At 39.7% G+C, this 27,859-nt stretch overlaps 1 protein-coding gene across 1 annotated transcript; it reads right to left on the bottom strand.

Annotated features, from left to right (window-relative positions):
- Positions 1-28: 28 nt before the first annotated feature.
- On the bottom strand, positions 29-27,589 carry LOC135477106 (E3 ubiquitin-protein ligase listerin-like). Its single transcript, XM_064757296.1, has 31 exons — positions 27,188-27,589; positions 26,590-26,799; positions 26,131-26,229; positions 25,651-25,881; positions 25,194-25,246; positions 24,165-24,345; positions 20,154-20,327; positions 19,253-19,443; positions 18,518-18,662; positions 17,166-17,945; positions 16,407-16,662; positions 14,796-14,947; positions 13,139-13,220; positions 12,417-12,570; positions 11,659-11,803; positions 10,981-11,295; positions 10,614-10,726; positions 9,937-10,044; positions 9,181-9,323; positions 8,249-8,384; positions 7,614-7,761; positions 7,136-7,355; positions 6,273-6,510; positions 5,763-5,837; positions 5,287-5,533; positions 3,939-4,107; positions 3,479-3,605; positions 2,692-2,779; positions 2,135-2,329; positions 1,595-1,762; positions 29-551 (listed from the first exon to the last, which is right to left on the bottom strand). The coding sequence occupies exons 1-31, from the start codon at positions 27,239-27,241 to the stop codon at positions 492-494; spliced, it is 5,457 nt and encodes a 1,818-aa protein (XP_064613366.1). The 5' UTR covers positions 27,242-27,589; the 3' UTR covers positions 29-491.
- Positions 27,590-27,859: the final 270 nt, after the last annotated feature.

Raw genomic sequence — 27,859 nt, 5'->3', positions numbered from 1 at the left:
GAAATCATGTATTGGTAAAATATAAAGCACTTTTATATGAAACTGAAATATACATGTACTTGTTTTCCTTTCATTTGCCCACCACAGATAGTACAACAAAACCCTTAACATAAGCTATGTCACTGACCATGTCATTATATACAGCATATATTAAAATGCACATACAAAACATCATCTTAAGCCTCTGTCTGTACAAATTTGGAACAGTTGTCTATTATTGTCAAACAACATTAAATATGAACATTACATCTTACAATACACAAATCTGCAAACACAAATTACCTTCTGGTTCATCTTTTTTAACCTCCTAAGATTAAACAAGCTGCTGTACTGATTTTTTTTCTTTCAGTTAGAGAGTGTATCACTCTCAAGAATGGACTACCACCATGATTAATATTCTCAAAACTGCTTGTATACAGAAACAAGCCAGAGACAATCTTCCACGCAATTCCCTCTCACGATTACAGAAATGGCCAATATTCCCGGTGCTTTTAGAAGAGGTTCCGACACAGTGGGCACGTGGAATTGTGACTTGTGTTAAACCATTTGTACTGAAATTGAAAGAAGAAAAAAAAACAACAATGTTAGATCTTGCTAAGTACAAAGTACATATACATGCAAGTACAAAATAATGTAGGATGAAAAGCAGCAGCTCAATGCAGATATCTGAGACCACACTAGTGCACAGTAAGACTGATATAGCACTGTATATGTACATAAACAAGTATAGCAGAAAAAGACCAACAAAATACATTACAAGCAGTCCTTCATGCTACACGCACATGTTTACTAATCTCATAGATAGATATTTTGTACAGGCAGCTGCGAAGGTACACATATAATCCCGTAAAGGTACACATATAATCCCATAAAGGTACACATATAATCCCGTAAAGGTACATATATTCCTCAGACATATTCTATGGTACACACATATTCTCCAGACAGATATCATGGTACCCATACTATACTTCCCAGGTGTATACTCGGATACACATATATTAGTACTCTTTTGACAGATGCTATGGTATACGTATACTCACCTGATAGGTGTCAAGGGGGAAATACACCCCAGATGCTAATATACACATATACTAACCAGACACATGTTATTGTACACACATACTCACCAGACACATGTTACTGTGCACATATACTCACCAGACACATGTTATTGTGCACATATACTCAGCAGACACATGTTATGGGCACATATACTCACCAGACACTTTATTGTACACATACAATCACCAGACATATGTTATTGTACACATATACTCACCAGACACATGTTATTGTGCAAATACTCACCAGATGAGCAGATATTATGGTGCACATACTGAACTTCCCAGTTATACACTATTATTTATTTGATTGGTGTTTTACGCCCTACTCTAGAATATTTCACTTATATGACAGTATCTAGCATTATGGTGAGAGGAACAGGGGAGAGAAAGTTGTATACTATGGTACACTCTCAATCTCCTGACAGATGCTAAGGTATACATTTACTCACCAGACAGATGTTTATATACAGATATACTCACCAGTCTTACAAACACACAGGCAGTGACCATGATCCATATTTACTCACCAGGCAGGCAGAATGGAATTTTTTCTTGCAAGTCCTACATTGTAGCCTGGGCAGCTGTAATGTGGTGCCGTGTATCACTGAGTAACAGATGGTGCATTCCTCCACGCCCTCAAACCTTTTGTCAATGTTCCTCTTCCACATCTGAAGTCCGTCCACGATACTGCCATTCTACGCACAACCACAAGAGCAACACATATGGCACATGTTCCAGCAGTTCAATTTTCACAGTCAGATATAATGAGTAGAACTGAACATATCTCACAATATCCACTGGTTTCAGACACAAGAGAACGAAAGTGACAAATGGCATAACATCAATGCTGAAATACTAACTGACAAATGTCATAATATCAATGCTGAAATACCAAAATGAATACTTCCTCAAGTGGCTTTTAAAGTCTTTCACATGTATCTCATAATGAGCTACACAATTCTATGACCTATGAAAAATTACCACATATGAACTGCTCTATTAAACTGTACAATGAGTTTATTTTTTTGTCAAAAGTTGCACATAATGGTATTACAGTTGCTGTGTACCTGATGCTGTAAGAATATGTTGAGCTGTAGAAGCAGCTTCTCCCACTGTGAGGCAGACACTCCCACCCTCTTCTCTGAGGACACGCTTATGTTTCCCAGTGGATAATTAGCAGGAAGGGAGATAACCATCTCTGTCTTCACCTCCTCCAAGTCATACGTGGCTATTACCTCCCTTGACGCTGCTCTCGCTTTGATCTGGGAGGGAAATTTATCTTTCAGAATGCATGTATATGCGACTACAATACGGCATGTATGGCTGTCTGCTTAAGCAGGAAGAGACTAGTTTTGAAACATGCTTTCCCTGTATGATCTGCACCAAATGTAAAAAGTACTGATTGTTTGGCCATTCTCCATACTATGAGAACCTTCTGTAAACATGAGCATATACTAACCACAGACGAAAATTTTACATGAAATATTTTATACCACAATGCATATGAAATATTCCCATTCTACAGTTACTGCACTTTGAGCACATCGGTTTATTAAACTACTCAACATATTCACAGCATCTCTCATCATGCATACATGTCAGTCAAATTTCAGCTTGGACTCACAGTGAGGTTGCTTAATTTCACATCTGTCGTCTGAACAGTCTGGATTTCTGATGTACATAGAGCGGGGCTGACATACTTGGTTGTATACCTGAAGGTGAAAACAGAGAACAGTATGCTTTTATCAACACAGATCTTGAACATTGTATTCGACTACTGAAGGTAGGGACTTTGATTACCTTTACTGGAAAAACTATGTAAGACAAGAAGATTTGCCCATCTGAAAAACGAGAGGCAAGACTGGTCAATGTTTGATGCTTAGACTCATTCTTGATGCTGAGGTAAAAGACGATTTCACCAGTCAGGGCTTTCTCCATCATTGGTAGATTATGTACCAGAAATGAACAGCTCTGTGGCTATCAGGCTAGCAAATGTAATAAGATAAGAGGAAGGTACAATCTGACATATAAAGCTGCTCTGAATGACGAACTCTGCTGTGTTTTAAAGTGAGCAATTCCACCCATTCTCTTAATGCAAAGATATATCCAGGGTCAGTTGTTCAAAAGTGTATTCAAAGTTAAGCCAGGCTTAAATCATAATACCAGCCTAATACACTACTAATAAGACATTAGGTCAGGTTAGTATCAGGCTTAGCAGCTAATATACTTTTGAACAACTGGGCCCTGGAAGAAATCTGTGAGTTTTGTCTCACGAAAAAACAGGAATATGTATGTGAGGAGGAGTTCTTGTGAACATTGTTCAACTCCTGGATCATAATTTACCAGATCCAATATCAGTCTAAAATCAACTGTGCTGCTTGTACAGACAGATGTACATGTAGCTGGCCTACTTGTCTACATAAGCTGAGGTTTTCCTATCCTGATCTTTCCACCACTGCCTGGCCATGGCTGGCATCACTTCCAGCACTTCTCTGTACACAGAGCAGACTACATGCTGCAGCTCTCTCTCTGAAGATTCTACCAATAAAGGGTAAAGTAAAAATCACAACGTCATTTTGCTTAACAAGGGCAAAAAGACAATATGATTAAAATCTTCTGTCTTATGGTTTCACATTTCAAAGAGTCATCCAACAATTTATATTAAAGGCACATGTACAAAGCCAAAATACAGGAAATTTTGTCTCCTAATAGCCCATTTGCAGAGATTTACACGTGTACTGACAAAATATATATATATAATATTACAAGAAGCTACATGGAGTGCAAACCTACAGGTATCACAATACGTCTACTATATTTTTATCATCTCAGGAAAATCACTTTTTTTCCCATTTACCCATCAACATTTACCTAATGCTGATAATATAGGCTCCACTTCAAACATGTTTTCCCTCGATTTTGGATTAGATTTTTTGTTAGATAGTAGAACAGGACTGTCAGGCATCAAGCGGAAGACATGGTCCAACAGAATGTGCACGGTTCCCTTCTCCTTCAGGTAGGCTGCGTATTGGGGTCGTACCTGTTGAGTTACAGCACAAGCAATGGCTATGAAATACAGGTATATACAACTGCATTTTAAATAAAGCAAATTAGCATGTGGGGACTAATATCATCCTAATAACTCCACTTTTTCAACCACCTCTGAGACCACTAAATATTTTGAAACATTTTGAGAGAACAATGGGGTGTAGAGAAATAATTTGCACAGTTTTATGAAGCTTGCATCAATTTTAGCATCATTTTCATAATAATTATATGCATAAATTCCTCTCAAAAAAGTGCTTTAGAGGGTGAAAAGGTTGGCGATTTACAGCATGTTTCCACAGAACTGGAGAAATCCCGGACATACAACTGATCAATGTTTCTTGACCAAAGTCTGCCATCTGCTTTTACATATAAAGATAGAATAAAATCCTTCCCACATTTGTGAGAAATGGTGGCTTTGATGGCATGTACAGAAGTAGGGATCAGCCAGTCTGATATTACAGTATTATATGTATACTTTGCTAAAAGTTGAGTTAAAGTGTCATTACTTTTCAAAACAGTATAGATGCTGCATGCATGTATTTCATTTTAAGAGTTATTTATTTATTTGATTGGTCTTTTATGCCATAGATTATTGCACTTCAACGACTGCAGCCATCAGTATGGTGGGAGGAAACCGGGCAAAGTCTGGGTGAAGCCCACAACCATCCGCAGGCTGCAGGCAGATCTGCCCACGTATAGCCTGAGAGGAAGCCAGCATGAGTTGGACTTGAACCCACAGTGACCGCACTGGTGAGAGACTCCTGGGTCATTGTTCAGCCACGGAGACCTCCCCAAGGAGAGAATTACACACGACTTGTTTAGAGTAAAGAGGATACATATGGAGATGATAAATCACTCTCAGACTTGAGTATAAGTGTACAAAAACAACTTCAGTAGCAAGGTTTATATCCAAGAGTCACCAAGAACATGCATGAAGGAAAATTTTCAGTTCAATACATAAAAGACTTGAATATTTATTTTAACGCAGGAGACATGAAGGTCATGAAGTTTGTAATTTTCAATAATGAACACATATGCAGGGATATCAGTAACAGAACATGGCTCCAGTGTATAATATCGCCTAATGTTGAGAATCACATAAGAATTAAAGGCTGAGTTTCACATGTATTCGACAAATTTCACTACTGAATTAATCCACAGTTACACTGACCTCACTAGGAGCCTGCTTGAAGAAATTCAGCAACAGTTTCCATGACAACAAGTATCCAAAAATAAAGTTGTACTCTTCAGTCAAAGGAGGTACATCCAGACAATCCTCCACCATAACGTCACTGAAGATGACCTCCATTGCAAGGGTAGCATCAAACAAAATCTTCATCAAGCTTGCCGGTGGAGAACTTCGAGTACAACAGGAGTCAAAAATATTAATCACATGGAAGGCATTTTCCAACATGCTAAGATTTATTAGATTATCACGGTGTTAATGTTTCAGGCGTATGTATTAAGTCTCCTTTTTTTTATTCTAGGTAACTTCACAGTGTATCTGGGATACACCGCATTTTACAAATTAGTACACACAGGTATTATGGGTACAGCAATGTAACAAAGGACATAACTAATGAATGTAGTTTCAGGTTGAAATGTCATGCCTATTTTAAAAAATCCTAGAGCTAAATATGGATTTACCGAGTTGGTTCTTCCTCATCAGTCTTAGCCGTGCTGTCTTCTGCCGAATCCAGCTTAGGGATGTCCCCTATGATCCTGCAGATAGACAGTGGGAACACATATTCAATAGTACATAACCCAATAACTGCACTTTTTTTCACTAATCACAGCTGCAATATGTGAGATCTAAACTTTTTAGGAAAGGTTAATGAGGAATTTTATACTGAAAAAGTTTAGCGGACGTTTTCTGTACATTTCCTGAAAGACACATACTCAGTGTTAATGATTTTGTTGGAGAGTAGTAAATGTGAGAAGTAACTCTTTTCATATTAAATCACAATCAAGTTGCCAAGATATTCATGTGATAGGCAATGGGTGTGTCTGTAATCATGGATAATGGTGCTGGTATATAATTTATATCACATATAAAATACAAAAATTAACTTTGTCCACAAAAACAGAAAGTTCCACTTAAAAGAACATACATTATTAAAACAATGACAAATCTTAAATGTTAACTTGGCTACTTACTTATCTAGTGTCCAATAGGCTGCAATCTGCTCACTCCTGTTATGTGCCATCAACATGGGACAGAAATGATTAAGCAGTGTCTGTATGGAGTTTGACAACGCCGAGTCCTGATCAGGTATGAGGTAAGCTGGGAGTTGATTGGACAGGACTTGCTGCTTGGGGCAGAATGACACAGCATGACAGACTGCTGAGAGGACCACAGCATTCAATCCAATACAGTCCTTGTATAGGGGAGCACCTGCAAATAAAACTTAAATTGTAAATCAAAATGCCCTTTTTTCCATTCTTCAGTTTTGTTTTCTATGTGTTTTTTGTTGCCAACAAAGACTACATGGGTTCTGTTACTTCGTATTGTTTGTTGCAGTAACAACTTTTCAGGACCTGAACTCGTTATCTATTGTTGTCATACTTTTAGCACTGAGAATAGTGATTTAAGAGTGTATGTACACAACAAATATGGAGAGTTAATACAGTATATAGGGAAAGACCTAATTCTCCAGAGTCATTTGCCCATGCCCACCAGAGGTCTCCACTCTAGATAACAGGACAAATGGTAGTGATAATGTGTCATTTCATCACCTGCATACTGTTATGCTTAATGGCACCAAAATGTTAAATATGCCATTTTCCCCTTTAAAACAGTAAAGATAAGTGATTGTCATGGACAAGTATGCTTACGTCTGTCTGGGGTTATCATCTTACTTAAGTGATCTGGTATTAACTACGTGTACTTTAACTTTCTGAAAAGATTTCACAAGACAATCAGCCCTTGCAATATACTTGTTCATTTTCTCGACCTGTGCTCTTTTAGTGTAATCATAAATTACACTAAAAAAAAAGCATCATGAATGCCTTACACAAACCTGTCAGTTTTAGGAAAAGTGGTAGCAGGATACTGTAAGCCCCTTCACTGAAGAACTCCTCCCACTCTGTGCAAAGATTGGCCGGCAGTTTGGACGAATGCCCAGGTGTGTTTGACTGGATACATTCTGCTACTTTGGCCACCAGATGGCAGCATGCAATGCACAGTTGTTGTACTGGAAACGAGGCTGAGCACAAGTTTTCTTGGTTCTCGTTCACATTCTATTACAACATACAAAATGAAGTATTCTGTAACATTTGTTTGATTCTAGTAGTATATGATGTACACTGAGGTAAACTAATAACTAAACAGGGGAGAAATGGCACGATTTATTTTCCTGAAAATTGGCATTTTGAAAATTTAGCATATTGCCAAATTTGTACACACCCAACAAATTTTAATAACAACCCAGTGTCAAAAGTCCCATATGCAGGAATACCCACTGTCAACAACAGAGAAAACACATGATTTACTAGTACCTGAAGCCAGCCAATCAATGAGCATAATACATAATCCCATGATGCATCAGTCAGTGCTTCAGGACGTATTGCCACGACACATGCTAGAGTCCTGACCACTTCCAGGTTAAAGGTCAAGGTAGCTGTGTTCTCTTTACTGGAAAGGTCACTGGAAAACAAATTATCACTGAAAATGTTCAAATTAAATTCACAGAATCCAGTTACATTTTCATCAAAAATAAAACATTAGACAGGACACCCCATCAATTAAGCCACAGCCAACTGACACCAAGCTGAACATGTCTTAACGCCTGTTACACATGTAGTTAGAAACCACCAGTGGTATTACTGGAATGTACTGACAGTTTGACATACATGCAGTATATGTAAATTTACACTACTACAAGATTCAAAAGGGCAACGATTTAAAATGATCTTTGTCAATGGAGGTAGAAAAATGCAACAGATGGATATGGTTATTGACTTAATCGAATCTTGTAACATCATAACACTGACCAAAGGTTGTTGTTCTAATAAACCAAAACAGACAAATACCAGGGTAACAGGCAAAATTATGTAATATCATAGATTAAAATCAGCCACAAGTGAACAACTGCATGTATCACTGTATATGTACCAAAGAAAACTACACCAACCCGTTGAGTGCAACAGCTGACTCCTGTCTCCAGACCACTAGCTGCTCCATAAGGCCATTCAGGAGGTCCACTGTGGACGGCTCTACTGCCATACTGGTGATCAATACCCTCACAACCGCCAAGGCACCAACAGCACCTATTATTGACAGACAGCTGGATAGTGGTCACAGATTTCTTTTCAACTCAATTTACAAACAGAATTTTTTTTGGGGGTACCAATTCAATGTGGAAACGCTACCCTAACATGAACTCCAACATGAGAAAATAAGTCACATGTAACTTACAGTACCCACACTGTTATATCTTCCAGGAGAGCCACAAGTGAAGTTTCACGGAATTCGGTTCAGTAGTAGTTTTGGAGTTACTTAACAAGTAATATACAAGTTATGATCAGAGACAGTACACTGTAGGTCAAAGGTAACTGCATTACAGAGAGAGGGGCATGTATGGACAGATGGAGGGACATGTATGGACAGGCAGAGGGACATGTATGAACAGAGGGACATGTATGGACAGACAGAGAGACATGTATGGACAGACAGAGGGACATGTATGGACAGAAGGACAGACATGTATGGACAGACAGCAGAACAGGTATGGACCGATGGAGGGACACGTATGGACAGAGGGAAATGGATGGGCAGAGGGAAATGCATGGACAGATGGACAGATATGTATAGACAGACAGAGGGACATGTATGGACAGACAGAGGGACATGTATGGACAGAGAGACATGTACGGACACACAGAGGGACATGTATGGACAGACAGAGGAACATGTATGGACAGATGGAGGGACACGTGTGGACAGACAGAGGCACATGCACGGACAGACAGAGGGACATGCACAGACAGACAGAGGGACGTGTATAGATAGACAGAGGGAGAAGTATGGACAGACGGAGTTACAAAGGAAACAGGTGTTTCTTACCATCCAGGTGTGTTAATTCATCCTCGGGAGAACTGATGACTCTGGCAACCATTATCTCTGTCACCTGTACTTGTTCATTAGTAGGAAGGTAAGGCGCGCACACTTGAAGGCTGTGTACCTTACTGATTGTTAGAGTGCTGTATCTGTAAACAGTCCACAGGACATTGCCTATATACCCTTTGTGAAAATACATGTACATCAAAGGCAAAAATCAGGCAGGTATATAATTAGTTTTAGATATTATCATGAGAAAATTCATAACAACTGCAACATCTCCCAAAAATTTGATGTCACTTTGCACTCAGGCCCCCCATTAAATGGATGGCCTATGTCAAAAACATAATGTTAAAAAATCTGACTTACTGTAACTCTTCAACCTTTTCGCATGTTTGCAAAGTGTTTATTTAACCATATTTTGAGGGCATCATTCTTTGTGTATACTAATGAAATCATCATCTTGTTGTGAAGCCCCGAAATTTTTTCAACCCAATCAAGTTAAAATGTGCATAAATGGTGCTGAAAGGGTTCATATGCAAAAAGGTTGAGAAAATAGGGTACCAACTAAGAGACAGTGACTTATACACATGCAGTTGTTTATTACTACTAAACATGATCTGGTGTGAATGAACGCCCAACTCAGCTTTCATCTACATTAATGTAAAAAGATAATACTTCCATAAGGATTTAAAAGTGACTGAGCTTTGTGAAAGCTTTCAAGCAAACAGCCTGACATCCTCTGCTATTATGCAGGACTACCTGTCAACCAATCCAGCGGGAGAGAACTCAGTATCTGGATAAAGGTCTATGATCATGGTAACCAGTTTTCCTAGGCTCAGAGCCGACACCCAACCAGTGTTATCAGATCTGTAACAATGATAATCACAACATCAGAGAAACACCAAGACAAGTTTCCACAAAGAACAATAATCAAAACATCAAGTGTAAATTATTTATTTATTCATTGGATTGGTGTTTTACACCACACTCAAGAATATTTCACTTTTACAAAGGCGGCCAACTTAATGGTGGCAGGAAACCCGAGGGATTATGGTTGGTTATCACATGGACATAAGGCTATTTATGCTGTTTCTTCAAATTCCATGGACCACTGCAAGTCGATAAAGTAACAATCCATTCAAGTGACGTTTCTACATTAGGCTTGTCATGTCTGAAAGAAAACATTCAAAGCCATCCAGCCAAGAAAATGATTAATAAAAACGATATGGCAAAATTTGTAACAATTTTTCAAAGTAATTCAGGAACGTGTTCTCACATTTTCATGGCGTCTGTATTAACACCTCTTCAGACAGTTACGTTTCATAGCGTCTGTATTAACACCTCTTCAGACAGTTACATTTTCATGGCGTCTGTATTAACACCTCTTCAGACAGTTTTAGCGCTAAAGTCCCTGAACTTTCTAGTCTTAGACTCACATCTCTACAGCCTGGCTGATGAGGGCATTCCTTTGCACCAGATCAGTCCCAAGTAGAAGTCTCTCCACTATGCCCTGTTGTTCCTTCACCTCTTCCTCATACACGCATCCCTTCTGAACAGTTCAAAATCATAAAACAGCAAAATTTATTATTATTATCATTATTATTAATCAAAAATATTTGACTACAAACATGTATATGTTAAGGATAAATGAAACACTTAATTTCAAATAAAAACCATTTAAGGAGAGTAAGTGTCAAATTTAATCTGTATAAATGTAGCATAAAGAAAAAAAATGTTGCATATCAATAAACTACTGCTTAAATAAGAAATTTCTAATCATTTGCAAAAATGAAGAAAACTCACAGATATGCATGCCTGGCTCCATATTTCTGACAGGGTCAAGTTGTAAATAGCCTGATAAACCTTTTCCATGTCTCCATCTTTATATTCTAACACCCCAAATTGCATGTCCTCCTTAACAGTGTTGGATGAGCTGCTGAACTTGGGAATGGCTTGGTAGAACTCTCCTGTTTTGGAGAACAGTAATAGTCTGGCAGAAAATAAAGCAGGGTAGATAACTCCTTGGATAGAGTTTGCTGCACTTCTATCAACCTGAGAGAAGGCTAGTGGTGTCTCCATGGAAACAAGGTCCTCTTTCACAGCCATATACTTTACAATCTGAAAAAGAAAGCAAATAAACTATTGATTTTCACTGTCAAAAAACTTCAGTATCCAAGTCAATGTTAAACTATGCTAATACAATCCACACAACTTACTGAAATGTCAACTAGATTGACATGATGTGTATGCGTTCTTTCTTTTAATAATAGAAGTTTATGATCTCAGTTTAGAATACATGTGTAATTGTATGGTCACAGTAAAATAATATTAAAATGTCAAAAATACAATGTGCATCCAATTCTGAATTGAAGATTGCTTACAGACAAAGCAATACAAATAAAGTTGGCACTTGTGTAAATCCTTGATGTGCCAACTTTTCCGTCTTGATGGTAAAATGCATAGGATGTGGTAAGAACTGACCTGCTGTGGTAACGATATGTCAGTAGCTGTGTACATCATCCTGTTCATGAGGTTCTGGAGTGTGGGGTCTGTCAGCTCGGTGTTTGGCAGACTGCCTCTGATTGTTGTCAGGAGAAGCTGTACTACATGGCACATACGCTCCAGGCTGTAATCATTGTACAAACCATTCTAATAGAGTGTTGCAGAATTGTAGAAGTATAACAATAGAGTGACAGCCATTTGTACTGAGACGTCCCATATTTGGGACCATATATCATTACGATTTACTTATTTATTTGATTGGTGTTTTACGCTGTATTCAAGAATATTTCACTTATATGACGGCGGCCAGTATTATGGTGGGAGGAAAACGGGCAGAGCCCGGGGGAAACCCACGACCATCCGCAGGTTGCTGACAGACCTTCCCATGAACGACCGGAGAGGTAGCCAGCATGAGCTGGACTTGAACTCACAGCGACCGCATTGGTGACAGACTCCTGGGTCATTACGCTGCGCTAGTGCGCTAACCGACTGAGCCACGGAGTACATGTATCAAATTCCAAAACAAAACCAAAAAAGCCCTATGTTTGATGAAAATAGACAAAACAACCCGAAACTCAAACTTGATCTCTAAATAGACATGTTGATACGTTGATACGATGTACTAAGTTTCAATTCAATATAACAAATTTTTTTTTTTTTTTAAAAGTCCGTCCGTGACAGAGGAGCTGTAAACCTCCAGTGCAGATAGGACACTATACAATGACACTTTAAAGTACCTGGCTAGAGACTGCACTTTGTGGACCAATCTGTGACTGACTGTGTGACATGCTGACACCAGGAAGCCCTGGTCGGAGATGAGCCCTCCCCTCTGCTGTACTAACACCTGTACCCCACACTGCCAGGATCCCTCCAGTTTCTTACTGCATGCCTCTGTAATCATAAAGGCATGCGACCAGGTAATTTAGCATTGTGCTACTGAAATGGATTTCTTATTTGCACAATGTAAGTATCAAGACTGAGAAATAACACAGATGACAATGCATACACAAATACTGTATTTAATCAATGTATTAATTTTAAGAAATTTATTCATAAATATAATGATAAAAATTGATGGATTAATGGGTATTTTTTTCTTTAAAGTAAACGACCAATCGTTGCCGGGTACCTCACAAACCTCCTGATTCCAAACCAGGATCAAACCAGTGAGAACTGGATTCAAACACACTGGTAAATCGGTCAAGGATTGGAGTCGGTGTGAGGTGGCACGATAATACTGAACATGATTGGATGATTATGGTCTCTTCAGCAATATTGCAGTCAAATCTTGGCAAAAAATGTAATGTTAAAGATGAACTAATAACTTTTCAGTGCACTCAAAACATAAAACCCGTAGAGAGAATACAACAATAAATGCTCAGAAAATACGAAGTTCTTACTCAATAAGGTACCACGAAACTAATCTACTGATTTATCATACAATTTGTTGATCCTGCACCTGAGATATGTAACGTCTCTTCCAGTGATAATGAGAACAAGGTGAGCAGCAACTTCTCAGCAGATGGTACCAGCAGACAATCCTGAAAGGAGAGTCAAAATGTCCTCTGAATCAAAAATATGGATTTATAATATGCATAGGCTTAATCAATATCTGAAAAGAAAAAAAAAATTAGAATTATAAACATGCACATGAGAGAAAACAATGGAAATAAAATCATTGTATGTGGACAATTCTATAGACATACAGAGTTTTGTGGCAGAAGATAGAGGATATTGCAAAATGAAGGTTGAACACAATGAATATTTTTTCAAGTGAAAAGTGAAAATGATTTAACCCACCATACACCAAAGCATCCTGTCAGTTATTATTCCCCTACCTTCACCAGAAAAATATTTATGGTTTTAACACTCATTGCGCCATATTCTATTTATTACTTATATTCTGACAAAATTATGACAGTGTTAATGTGAACATGTTAAACAATGTTTAGTTAGCTGTAAGCCTACACTCAACCGCAGACCACTAGGACTGGTAATCTGGTGTCTATTAGTTTCATGATAATGGGATAAAAAGAGAAAAAAGGTTGACAAGAATTAACTGGATTTGAACCGCATATGGCTAGATAAAATGTCCATTGGGGGTTTCTGTGATGACCAGTGAAAAGATAAACAGTGAAAATAAAACAGTGATCTCAAATTGCAATGCTGGGCCCAATCTGATTAAACTCAAATCACATGTATATCGCTTCGCTAACAACGCTCTGACACACTTCCTATCCCCAGCGCATTCAGTTACCTCCGCTGAGCTGAGATGACAACCATAGGTCACTGATGTCAGCAGCAACCAATCAATATGAGGCCTTCTCAGAGCTTGTTTTCACCAGGAACAGTCAATGTTTGTTGGAGAAAGGGGAAATTTCCATTTCTCTGCAGTGGAAGTAGCTTGGCTCAGCAACATGGTGTACACGCCAAGCAAACCATGTTATCACTTTCCTTACAACAAGTATTTGTTTTACGGATTTAAGTCGTGATTTTCAGTAAGATACCCCCAGCTTCAGCTCTGTCCATGGCAGCTGCCTTCTTTCAAGCAGGGCGTCTTTAATTGGCTGTAAGAGACATACACTTTGAATGCTCTGGGGATAGGAAGTCTGTCAGATTGTTGTAAGGGAAGCAGTATACATACCATCTGATTTTAATCAGACTGTGCTGGGCCACACGTATAGAGAGATTGTGCCTTTGGTGGAGAGGGCTTTCCTGTGATCTTCAGCCGCAGACGGCACTCAAATAACAATACGTGTCCTGTGGCCAGAAAAACTACAGTGAAAGGGTTTCATGCAGACTAGCACGAAGCTATGTTATTTAAATGAGATGGTTTGTTGGTTTTTTGGTCATAATATGAAAACGATACAAAAACACTAATTTCATTATGAACTAATTTGTACCAAACTCAATGATTTTGGGAATCTTTTTCAATAATAAAGTGCGGCTGTTCGTGGGAAGGTCTGCCAGCAGCCTGCAGATGGTCGTGGGTATCCCAGGGCTTTGTCAGATTTCCTCCAACCATAATGCTGGCAGCTGTGGTAGAAGTGCAATATTCTTGAGTACAGGCAAAACATCAATCATTATAAACAAATAAACAATTAATAAAGACTCACCTTAAGGCTACAGAAAAACTTGAGCATGACCTCAGTGACAAAATGTATGGCAGTCTCCAGCTTATTCCCAGAAGGATTCTTCTCCAGAATTACTAGAGTCTGTTCTATCTGTCCAAGGATCCTCTCTGTTACCCGTGAGCTCAAGATGGGCTCTGTGTACAAACAGTTACATTTAGAAGCCTCTTTCTTTTCCTTTTTGGGGGTTTGGGAGTGGGGGTGGGGCTTAGTGTCACTTACACCATTACGCTTGTCATACCACAATGCTGTAGGAAACATGACTGATCTCATAGACAGGGGCATCCATTCATTCAATTATCAGATCACAGTGTCATAAAAAGTTATAACTGCAGCTGTAACTTTACCTGTATACGTATGTATATGTATGTGCCCGAAGTGCTTGTACTTTAACATTATACTGACACCGGGCCAATCAGTCATGTTTCCTCGTTCTAACCTCTTAGTTCTGAGTGCAAAGCGAGAAAGCAACAAGTACCACTTTTTGCTTTGAATCGTCCCAGTTTTGATCCCATGTCTCCTGACTACGAGGTGGACCCTCAATATAAATCATTAGACCACTGAAGTGGTACAAGAAAATGGGAAATCAAATATGGATGGGTCTACTAAACTGAAAACCAGTATGCTCAAGGTTCTTCAAACCATAAAAAGATAGAAAGCAGCCCCAGAGTATTAGGGTTTCTGACACCCTCGTATTTTGGTATTTACATGTTTATCATGTTCGCATGTGTATCAGCAATGTGAAGTTTACTCATGTTTGAGGGCAAATGTTCGCTACTGTTTTGAGCAAATTTACTGCCCTAGCCAATCTCCAGCTGGCCTCTCTACGGCTCAGCAGGTGACATCAGAGATGGCCGACCCAAAGTTGTCTGGGATGTGTAACCTGGGAATCCGTATCAAAATGATGTCATTTTTTAGATGGATTCCAGCATCACAGAAGCAAATATACTGCGCTGCAATTTGAACCCCAGTGAACGATGTTGATGTTGATGCATATGCGATGATAACTGCATGTTCAATGTTAGTCTTCCAAATTGCCCATGCCTATATGGCCGTGTAGAATATAAATACAGAGACAATTTGGACAAAAGTATTAGTGTACACAGACTCGCTATCTTATAGTTTTCAGTTCAGTTAACTTTCAAGTTTTAGTCTACTGTGGCCCCCATAGCCGCCAAAGCTTTTGAGCTGTATTTCTCTTGTATCTTTCAGCTATAAAATGGCGAGAGCAGATACTGCTGTTTTTTTGGTGGGTGAAAAATTCTTCTGTCTTGAATTGTAAATCTGCACACCATTTCACAGAGAAATTTGATTTGCTTGTTGTCTCTTTTTTCAACACTGAACTAAATGGCAAAGTTCTTACAGCTCACAAAGGTCGGACTTGTATGACATAATTCTGTAGAGACTACCGAAAGTTGGAGGAAAAATGCATAAAACCAGCCTGATTATCTGGTGATTTTATGTGCCATACTCATATTAATGTGCCCTTATTCAATATTTTTTTAAACTCACTTTAGTTATATATACAGGGGTAACTAATTATGAATAAATAATAAATCTGGATACGTATCCTTTAATTAAACACCTTTAACATACCTTGCCCATCTGCTGATGAGAGCACAGATGTGATCAGCTCCCACTGCTCCTCCATCCCCCTGTCCTGTACCCTCACCCCCTCTTCACCCTCCGTCCCCACCCCTTCCAGGCTTCTCTGACAGACAGCCTGGGTTAAGTCCACCAGTCTCTCCTCCAGCTCACAGCTCATTAACCACTCCGATATCCCAACTATCTGTTTCCTTTGCCTCAGACACTTGTCCAAAAGTAGCTGGAATGACTTAGCGCTGGGTAAAGCCTGGAAACACAGCTCACCACAATTATACAGGTACAAAATGGTCTGTTAGTGTTAAAACATTCATACAAAATTAACCAGGACCCAGTTGTTCAAAAGTGTATTAGCAGTTAAGCCTTCAGTTTGGACTAAAGAGTTTTGTATAAATACATGTACATCAAGACAGGTATTAAGATTTAAGCCTGTCTTAACTTGTAATGCATATTCGAACAAACAGTCCCAGAACAATGATTTCCTCACCATATAGTTTGACATCACTTGGAAGAAAGTTTGTGAAAATAAGTGGAATAGCTGTTTACAGTGAACAAACATATTCTTAAGTCGAAACGTTTGAAAAAAAGCACATAAAAAACTAGAACTGAGCTGAATCCATTTCTGTAGCTCAACTCTTCTTTGCTGTAACAAAGATATAAATGGCCATGAAATTTTGTTCATTCACTATATGGCTTATTGAAGCTAAGCTAGTTTTAAAACAAAATGTAGATATGTTCCGAAAAGAGACTCACCCTTTGTAGACTAAACAGAACATGTAGAACATCAGTCTTGACCAATGTGGACAAAAGCACGAGTGAGATGTCCAGTAGATGACCAATGCTGACAAGCACACCTGGTTTACTCATGGACCGGTCATGTGACTGCTCCAGTTCTACCACCCAAGGCACACACAGCAGATAGATGAAGGAAAGCACAGGGTCTGTGACCGCGTCTGTGTTGTCGCCTAGCAACAACGTACCCGAGTCTTCAGTTTCAAAGGCACAGTCATTAAGGATGGTTCTGAGGAGCTCAGAGTCTGGGAATGTCGTTATGACCACACTTAACAGACTCAAACAACAACTGCTGTGTTCCTGTTTAGCCAGAGTAAAACTCGTCATACACACCTGTGTGATTATGTCCCGTACAACCTTGTTAATGTCGAATGAGTCGGAACAGGTAAGAAACGTCTTACTGGCATTATCACTGGAGCCAACATCACAACCAGAACTGGAGAATTTGACAGATTTCTGTGACTTTGATCTCATGTTAGAAATGTTCCCCAGCTTTGGATTTATCAAAGATCTCAACAAATGCGCTAATCGTTCCTCCAAATCCGACATCTCACTCTCTGCCATCTTTCTGACATTTTCTAAAACCAGGCCTTTGAGTTCTGCTGTAAATGACTCCACCACCTCGCTTCTGTCCTTTGATTGGTTCAGTGAGTTGAGCAATGGACCAATCATTTCATAGAGAGGTGATCGTGATAATGCAGGGAGATCATCCACCAATGATGCTGCAATCAGCGGTAACACCTGAAAGAAAATTTCGGACTGAATTACTTGGATGCTACAAATGACAACTGCTGCGTAAATGTGACCAGTGACATGAATAATAGTAACTCTATGTACAAAATAGACATGAATGAGTGTTAAATCTACAAGCATAAAAGAGTGATTTACTACAGAAAGTGTTCAATACAACTCTATTCAAGCATGTATGCATTTGAATTCATTAGAAAGAATACATGTATATGTACAACATCTGCAGAGTGGAGGATGGCTTCGATTAAAACACTATTTTAGATGTCAAACAGTTCCTGATTATCACTTCACATAGTCTGCTATGAAACACTCAACACATGCAGAACAGACACTAATAATGCCGTGATGAACTTGTTACCATCATTTCACATTGTATTCACTAAAAGCATACTGGGATTTGCATTTATTAATGATGATAAATAATTAAGACACAATGCAGACTACAAATGTAACACTGAGACAGGCCTGAAGAAGAATTCACGTAATTTGATCATCAATGGTATAAGTGTAACATATATTGCAGCTTTACACTGTCTGCTGAGTTTGACTCCCATTTCCCTCACCTGATCAATCAGTACCAACTGTGCTGTGCCCGTCTGATCTGGGTTACCCAGGGCCTGTTTCACACTGTACTGGGCACATTCCATGAAGGCTCTGACCAGAGCTCCACATTCACTAGAACTACTCCTAACCTGATCTGTACATAGCCTGTGATAATATGTGAGCACCCACTATATACACCAGTTCTCAAGTTCTCATGAACAAATAGACAATACAAATATTATTGTATTTCATTCCAAATTTATAGAGAACAATTAATCTGGTAATAAATGGTCGAACAGAGGTACATGTAAGGTAATGTCAAGGTCAAAATTGAGCTTAATTAGTGAAGATTCTTAGCACATAGAGTGGTGCAGCTTTAAACTGAATTCAGTCAAATAAAACTCCAAAATTCCAAAAAATTAACACGACTTATCTCCTTTTGTTGCCTATAAATATCTTAAGTTGCCATCTGATTGATTCCAAACAATGGTAAGATGGCACTTCATTCAATCTTTACTACATTTTTACATTTAGTACATTTTCTCAGTTTACCTAGTCTAGCTAAATTGAAGGCTGCTTTGAAGATGTTTTTAATTAAAATGAGTGCAACTGGAGTTTTAGTCCGATGTATAGAGACATTTCACTAGCAAGGGTATCAATATTTTAGCAGGCAAAAAATCAGCTCACTGGCAATAAAACACAAATGTACCGATGCCAGAACCAAAACTTTAAAGGTTCATCAAACATGTACATACCCTTGTTTGAGATTTTCAAACAAATCTTTCCACAATTTTTGCCTGGTTCCACAAACTTCATCTGGGATTTTACTAAATAATGGCAGTATATTTGGTCCAACCACTGTGGCATTCCCACAACAACCATTCTGGAGTAGTTTGCGAAGTTTGGGTAAAAATGCTTTTTGTCCATTCACATGATTCCAGCACTCCTTTAGAAGGTATAATAAAATAGAGTAAAGTGATAAAAATGGGTAATAGTGACCAGGTTCCAGTCTTACCAATGTTAATACCTTTTATCATACAACACACAACTCACAGCCCAGGTGGCCCTTCCTAGAAAATGAGCACTTCAAACACAAAAGGGCAGGGGGTGTCCATGGCTGAGGTGTTTAGAGTGCTAACACAGCACAATGACACAGGAGCCTCTCACCAATGTGGTCACTACCAGATCCAGTCCAGCTCATGCCGCCTTCCTCTCTAGCTGTACATGCAGGTCTGGTCATGGGTTTTCCCCTGCTCTGCCCGGTTTGCCCCTGGTCATGGGTCTGGTCATGGATTTAACCCTTCTCTGCCGGGTTTGCCCCTGGTCATGGGTCTGGTCATGGGTTTACCCCTGCTCTTCCCATCATAGTGATGGCCAACATTGCATAAGTAAAATACTCTTGAGTATGTCATAAAACACCAATCAAATAAATAAACAGAACAAAAGGACCTGACATAAATGTACCCCCTTCACCTTGCATGCCACTGGAAAAAGTGTCATTTTGTTCTCCAATAAAATAGTAATGTAGGTCTTTTCAGTCATAAAGAGAGATGTATTTGCTATTAGAAAACTGTGAAACTTATACCAGCCATTGCCAAAACTGCTCACAAACATAGATTTAGCACTGCTCAAAGCAGTCCAAATCCAAGTGCTTACCGGTAGATAGGTAATGGCAGAGAGGACAGCTTCCCACAGCTGGCCACACAACACACTGTCAGTTTCGTCTACACTATGGAGGGCCAGAGGGGCCAGCTTGCTGGTGAACTGGACAGCCACCTCAGTTTGGCACTGACAAACCCCAGACATGAAACTGTACACAGCTGCTTTTATCTAAAACCAGAAGTAAATTATTTATTTCAGTATTTTTAATGTCATACTCAGGTATGTTTCATTTATACAAAAGTGTTCAGTTCTTCGGGTGGATGACACCTGGGTGCCAGAGATGAATCACCACCCATTTGAGAAGTTACTGAGAAACTCTTCCACGTGTGATTTACAGACTTGCATCAAGAAGATGAGCAGTCTTCAACAGATGTAAGACCGTGCAAATGGTACCATGAGCACTGCTGGCCACTGATTGTCACCACACCCTCACCCACACAAATGGTACCATGGGCACTGCTGGCCACAGATTGTCACCACACCCTCACCCACACAAATGGTACCATGGGCACTGCTGGCCACTGATTGTCACCACACCCTCACCCACACAAATGGTACCATGGGCACTGCTGGCCACTGATTGTCACCACACCTTCACCCACACAAATGGTACCATGGGCACTGCTGGCCACTGATTGTCACCACACCCTCACCCACACAAATGGTACCATGGGCACTACTGACCACTGATTGTCACCATACCCTCACCCACACAAATGGTACCATGGGCACTGCTGGCCACTGATTGTCACCACACCCTCACCCACACAAATGGTACCGTGGGCACTGCTGGCCACTGATTGTCACCACACCCTCACCCACACAAATGTTACCATGGGCACTACTGACCACTAATTGTCACCACACCTTCAACCACACAAATGGTACAATGAGCAATGCTGGCCACTGATTGTCACCACACCCTCACCCACACAAATGGTTCCATGGGCACTGCCGGCCACTGACTGTCACTACACTTTCATCCACACAAATGGTACCATGGGCACTACTGACCACTGATTGTCACCACACCTTCACCCACACAAATGTTACCATGGGCACTGCTGACCACTGATTGTCACCACACCCTCACCCACACAAATGGTACCATGGGCATTGCTGACCACTGATTGTCACCACACCCTCACCCACACAAATGGTACCATGGGCACTGCTGGCCACTGATTGTCACCACACCCTCACCCACACAAATGGTTCCATGAGCACTGCTGGCCACTGACTGTCACTACAGCCTCATCCACACAAATGGTACCATGAGCGCTGCTGGCCACTGATTGTCACCACACCCTCACCCACACAAATGGTACCATGGGCACTGCTGGCCACTGATTTGTCACCAAACCCTCACCCACACAAATGGTACCATGGGCACTGCTGGCCACTGATTGTCACCACACCCTCACCCACACAAATGGTACCGTGGGCACTACTGACCACTGATTGTCACCACACCTTCACCCATGCAAATGGTACCATGGGCACTGCTGGCCACTGATTGTCACCACACCCTCACACACACAAATGGTACCATGGGCACTGCTGACCACTGATTGTCACCACACCCTCACCCACACAAATGGTACCATGGGCACTGCTGACCACCGATTGTCACCACACCTTCACCCACACAAATGGTACCATGGGCACTGCTGGCCAATGATTGTCACCACACCCTCACCCACACAAACGGTACCGTGGGCACTGCTGACCACTGATTGTCACCACACCCTCAACAACACAAATGGTACCATGGGCACTGCTGGCCACTGATTGTCACCATACCCTCACCCACACAAACGGTACTGTGGGCACTGCTGACCACTGATTGTCACCACACCCTCACCCACACAAATGGTACCATGGGCACTGCTGGCCACTGATTGTCACCACACCCTCACCCACACAAATGTTACCATGGGCACTGCTGGCCACTAATTGTCACCATACCCTCACCCACACAAATGGTACAATGAGTACTGCTGGCCACTGATTGTCACCACACTTTCATCCACACAAATGGTACCATGGGCACTACTGACCACTGATTGTCACCACACCCTCACACACACAAATGATAGCATGGGCAGTGCTGACCACTGATTGTCACCACACCCTCACCCACACAAATGGTACCGTGGGCACTGCTGGCCACTGATTGTCACCACACCCTCACCCACACTAATGGTACCATGGGCACTGCTGACCACTGATTGTCACCACACCCTCACCCACACAAATGGTACCATGGGCACTGCTGACCACTGATTGCCACTGATTGTCACCCACCCATACAATATACTGGGCCATGATTGACCGACCGTTTTATGGATCTTGGAAAATGTTAAACACCTAGAAATGTGCATTTACCTGTACGTAACTTTTAGCAGGTCTAAATCTTAAAATACATGTAATAATTTAGTTTAATTTAATTTTTTATTTGTTGGTACATGATTTCTTACAGCCTGAGGCAGCTTGAGAGTTTCTTCAATAATCATGCATATTATATAAACAAGATCCTGCTTGGAGCTTAACATCCATTGTGGATAAAATCACAGAGTCTACTTTAAAGAGCTACCACAGCGTGAAGACCTGAATGTCTTAAAAAGAGGGTTAAATGATAAGGATTGAGATAGTCCGAATTGCTTTCCTAAATTATTAAAAAATAGCAATGTATTAAAACCCCTGTCACTAGTTTCGGAGGATAGTGTGGAAACAAAAGTTTTCTGTCGTTTCCAATTTTGCCTGGTGTGATGTACGTCATGAAAGAACACTTGGCCTCACCAATCCCTGACGTATAGCAGCAAATGACGTCGCACTTTCAACTGCACATGATGTCATACCAGCATAACTACATTACTCGACGTCACATCTACTTGACTCAACGTCACATAAGGAACATTATCACATCACATCAGGAAAAATTTACAGAAACAGATTTTGCTTTTGAGGACTTCACTTATACAAGTTAAATAGTGTTATTCGTCATAAATCTTTTTGAACCCTGGTGTTAGCTCTGTACCCTAGGGTATCCCTTGTATCATTTTAATATTTCCGGGTAGCTTCTTTTAGGACTGAAGAAGCACTTTAAGCTTTTAAGTTTTAACACAAGATATATCGGGTAGGCCTAAAAAAATGGGCCATACTTTGACACTCAATATTTCCGAAACCCTCTTACGTCAGCTTCTAAAACTTTACACGCTCAAAACCCATTATGTCCTTAGTATACAGACCAAATTTCAATTTCATCCTTTTACATTTCTGTTCATGGGACCAAAATCAAAATAGAGTCAAAAACGCATATTCCGGACATTTCAAAATGATGTTCTACCTTGTTTTACTTGAAAAGGAGATCAATTCCTTGTCCGTCGCAGAGAAAACCATCTTGATTCAGCAAAACTTGTGCCTGTCTGGCAGAACAGTTTCTCTGACACTAGAGCCAGACAATTTTTCCAAACAACACTTGATTGATGCATGTCACACAGGTGCAGAGCATGCTCTACTCATGACACCTGTGGATCACCGGAACGTGCAATTTTGAGGCTATGTTTTCATTATAACCCTGTGTACAGACTACTCAAGCTATGGTCAGAAAATTGACCAGTATATTAACAAAATCATGCCATCTGAATGTCTAAAGTTTGATTTTTTTTTTTTTTTTTTTCTTTTTTTGATTGGTGTTTTTTACGCCGTACTCAAGAATATTTCACTTATACGACGGCGGCCAGCATTATGGTGGGTGGAAACCAGGCAGAGCCCGGGGGAAACCCACGACCATCCACAGGTTGCTGGAAGACCTTCCCACATACTCTAAAGTTTGAAAGGATTTGAACAAAGGATAATGGAGCAATGCAGCATCAAAGTACGGTCCATTTTTTATGCACACCCAATATAAATAGATCACCAAACTGGCAGAAACTTGAACTTACATTATTAAAGACAGTCTACCATAAGTTAAATGTGGTAAGAGATACAGAGGAGGTATACCGCTGTGACAGATGACTTGCTGAGTTTCCACAGTTTAGGGTTGTTGAGGAGTTGTGTGAGAGTTGCAGGCACTCTGCCGTGTTGGGAGGCTGGAAGGGTCTCCAACAGCTTCCTCCAGGCCAATAATGATGATGTGACCATACGGTTATACTTCATCTCCATGTCCTCAGGGCTAGATGTTCTGAATCATCAAGTATTTAGTCTATTAGGAAATTTTTAATTGGTACTTTATACTGACCAAAATATCCCAATATTCCACTTCCATGTATGTCATGGTAGATTAATGATGGAAGAACTGGACAAAGTCTGATGCGGATTTTACTGAAATTTAAATTTAAAAGTCTTCTGATTGTACATGTATGTACTTCCTCACAGAACAGATGTTTCCTATTATACTGTATGTTTTACGACATGAAGAATGTTTCCCTGTTATGGTATGGTTTGAGGAAACTAAGTACATCTCTGATGACATCAATGCACTTTATTACACCAGTCACCTGGCAGACACAGGCAAAAGGACACAGCCTACATGTGACATACAGATATGTACACCATTTTGGTGGAAGACAAGTGGTCTTCATCGAACATTAATAGAATGTAAGAGCGGACGAATGAGTGTTGACCACCACTTATTGTCACCAAGATGGGGCAAGGCCCCGCAAACAATGGGTGCAGGGTAATTTACAAATTTTTCAGTCCAAGTTCGGATTTGAACCAGCACCTTGTGTGTGCCCGCACCTTAACCACTTCGTTATGGGTCAAATTTTGATTGGCTTTACTCCTATGTTACTGTAGGGTCCCTTTGATAATGAAATATAACAAACTGAGGCAAAAAAGTTATTCACTTTGGCTGAGTCCCTGTTCAAACCCGCATGAAATCACTTTCATTTGATGCATGCCAAATGTGTCAAACATATAAGTATTTCTATGTCTCGGTAACATACATGTTCATGAAATTAACCTAAATGGAAGCAATTTTCTCAAAGTCTATAGCAGAACATTACCAATAAGTTAAATACATGTACTTACTTTGGATCACTTAATGTTGATGACGTTTGGACAGTAAGGTTGTCAAGAAGAAACTAAAATAAGGAGACAAAACTTGTGGGATAAAATAGGTCCATAATAATAAAAGGTATTAAGCATATCAGGATTTCATATTACACAGAGTTTTAATTTAAATCTACTATTTTATTATCAAGATATTATCCATGACAAGTTGATGAAGTTAGCTGACAAATATTTATAGATAGCAACTCATAACATTAATAAAAGACTTATTTCCTTTAACTCTGCACAATGTATTGAAAAGGGAATATTCAACCAGCTCAGTATTACATCAGGTATGCAGTACCATATATCGCTACATTTTTGAATAAGTTGCCCTTCAGTAACAAGAAACATTGTTCAATGTACATGAACTTATTTCATGTCACATGCGTCACACTTGATTTTTCTCCATATCCCACCCAATATTAAGACCAACCTCTGCAATTTCTTCTTTGCAGTACACTATGGCATCACTTTGTTTTGCTGGAGGAAATGCTGAACTGAAGGCTTGCTGCGCTGCTGTGGCAACTGTCGGGTAGGTGTCACACTGACACAGCAGCCAGCATCCCATAATGCTTTTCAGGTGAGGGGCTAGATTACGCCCAACTCGAGAGGCAATAGCCGCCATTGCCTGTTGAGATGCCTCACGAACTTTGTGATCAACATCCTGAGAGTAAAAAGACAGAGGCACAATTAATACTTCCTAAAACAATTTCAGAAGCACCCATTGAGAATAAGGTTTAGAAGTTTATGCCAAATACATGTATTATATACCAAGAAAGTAATGTACACATAACCCTGTGAGATTTCAGTCAATGACACCTTTTCAAGAGTCAGCTTTAAGCCATTGCAAGCAGCAAAATAAGCAAAGCTTTGAATAATGTGAATTCCATTTCACATGCATTAAGATACACACCACGGATACTTTGTTGTAAATCTTGGGCCAGAATGGCAGTGCAGCCTTGACTGCTTCTTCACTGGTGTCCGCACACAGGGCACTGAATTCTTGCAATGCCTACAACAAGAAATAAATATACAGTACACATGTAAGTGGATAAATCTGATGGACTTTATGATGAACTGTAGAGTTAACTGGACACTAAAATTTGTACCTATAATTGTGTACCTACAAACTTACAGCAATACGACAACCATCTGGTGATTAATTCTCAAGGGATTTCGTACTCCACCAAGATACAGAATGTTATATTCTAAGACTATACATCAAAAAACTGAATGAATTGTCAGCATAACTGAGATATTAAAATTCATTGTGAAATATTTTTTAAAGAAAAATCACAGAATTCTTGCACTACCGGTACAATAAATAAAATTTTGCCTTTTCATTAAATAATCAAAACTATATATACCAGACCTTGAGTTTTGTTACAGCATCCCTCTTAGACAATTTCCTCAGAGTCACTCTAAAGGTTGGATCTAGTCCACTGTCCTCATCTTCCAAGGCTTGACTCACTGGAACGAATGCTGCAGCACCAGCCCCACCCCCAAACCCAATGAAACCAGTGTGAAATCCACCACCTCCTGCTGCTGCCAACAATTCAGCTGCCTGACTACTGCTTGATGGCTAAAAAAAAGACAATACTTTGCCACACATGTATCATATACTCAAGAATATTTCCCTTATACGATGGCATTATGGTGGGAGGAAACCGGGCAGAGAACAGGGGAAACCCACGATCATCCGCATATATATATATATATATACCTCTGCTATAAGCATTATAGATATAATTAACTGGATTTGTTTACAATCTGATATATACTAATTTCACAATCTTTAAGTTTCATTAACAGAAAGCAGTACCCTTTTATCATCTATGGTAGCTTGATCTGCCTTTGATTTGCACCATTATTCAAAATATACACTGGCATATAGCAAGAGTTAATGAACATCTAGAGTTAATGTTTAAAGTGCTAGTATGCTATCAGGCACATCATTTGGTCATATTTACCTTCAAGTTGCCCTTGGTTCTCTGTGCCCCTTTCTTATTTCCTGATCCAGGCATTGCTAATGACAATTAACGACTGAGCTGGAGAAAAATATTTTCACACAAGGATAAACTACATATCCTAAACCGAATTATCTAAGTTTACGGATTAACTCTAGTAAGTGACATAATTACTACACAAATAGTCATTCAAGAAGCTGTACACACATATACATATCTAAACAATTTTACACTCCATAGAGTTGTAGCTGTTGTTGTTGTTCAACATGCTGTTTCCATAACCTGACATAACGTCTGGTCAAAACGTTTCAGATTCACAATAACAGAGATTGTCCCACGAAATAAAGCGGACAATTAGCAATTGTTATCATCCACGATAGAAAATACCAATTCCATCTGCGACTCTATCTATACCACGAGGCCGAAAAAGCGTTAGAACTTTCATAACATACTGACATACACGTCTGCTGATAGGGAGCAGTCATTATTTTTGATGTAACTTCTTTTGTTTCTGGCATTCGCCACTGAATATCCTCTGTTTTCAGTAACGTATTTATCTAACAGCACTAAAAAAATTAAGTTCTATCAAGAAATTATGTCTAACTACTAATTATATTGAGTATTTAGAGACTATGTGGCTGTTAACGTTTTTGCCGGTCTGTCGCACTTCAATGT

Source organism: Liolophura sinensis, chromosome 1 (assembly GCF_032854445.1).
Source record: "Liolophura sinensis isolate JHLJ2023 chromosome 1, CUHK_Ljap_v2, whole genome shotgun sequence".
Taxonomy (NCBI): domain Eukaryota; kingdom Metazoa; phylum Mollusca; class Polyplacophora; order Chitonida; family Chitonidae; genus Liolophura; species Liolophura sinensis.
Note: the sequence above shows the minus strand (reverse complement) of the source record. Positions and strands in the feature narration are given on the sequence as shown.

Coding starts and splice junctions, on each gene's coding strand:
- LOC135477106 (XM_064757296.1), bottom strand. CDS start 27,241: ATGCCTGGATCAGGAAATAAGAAAGGGGCACAGAGAACCAAGGGCAAC. Junction 24,346..25,193: donor TCAACATTAAGTGATCCAAA/GTAAGTACATGT, acceptor TTGATGATTCAG/AACATCTAGCCCTGAGGACA. Junction 11,804..12,416: donor AAAGTGCAGTCTCTAGCCAG/GTACTTTAAAGT, acceptor CAATGATTACAG/CCTGGAGCGTATGTGCCATG.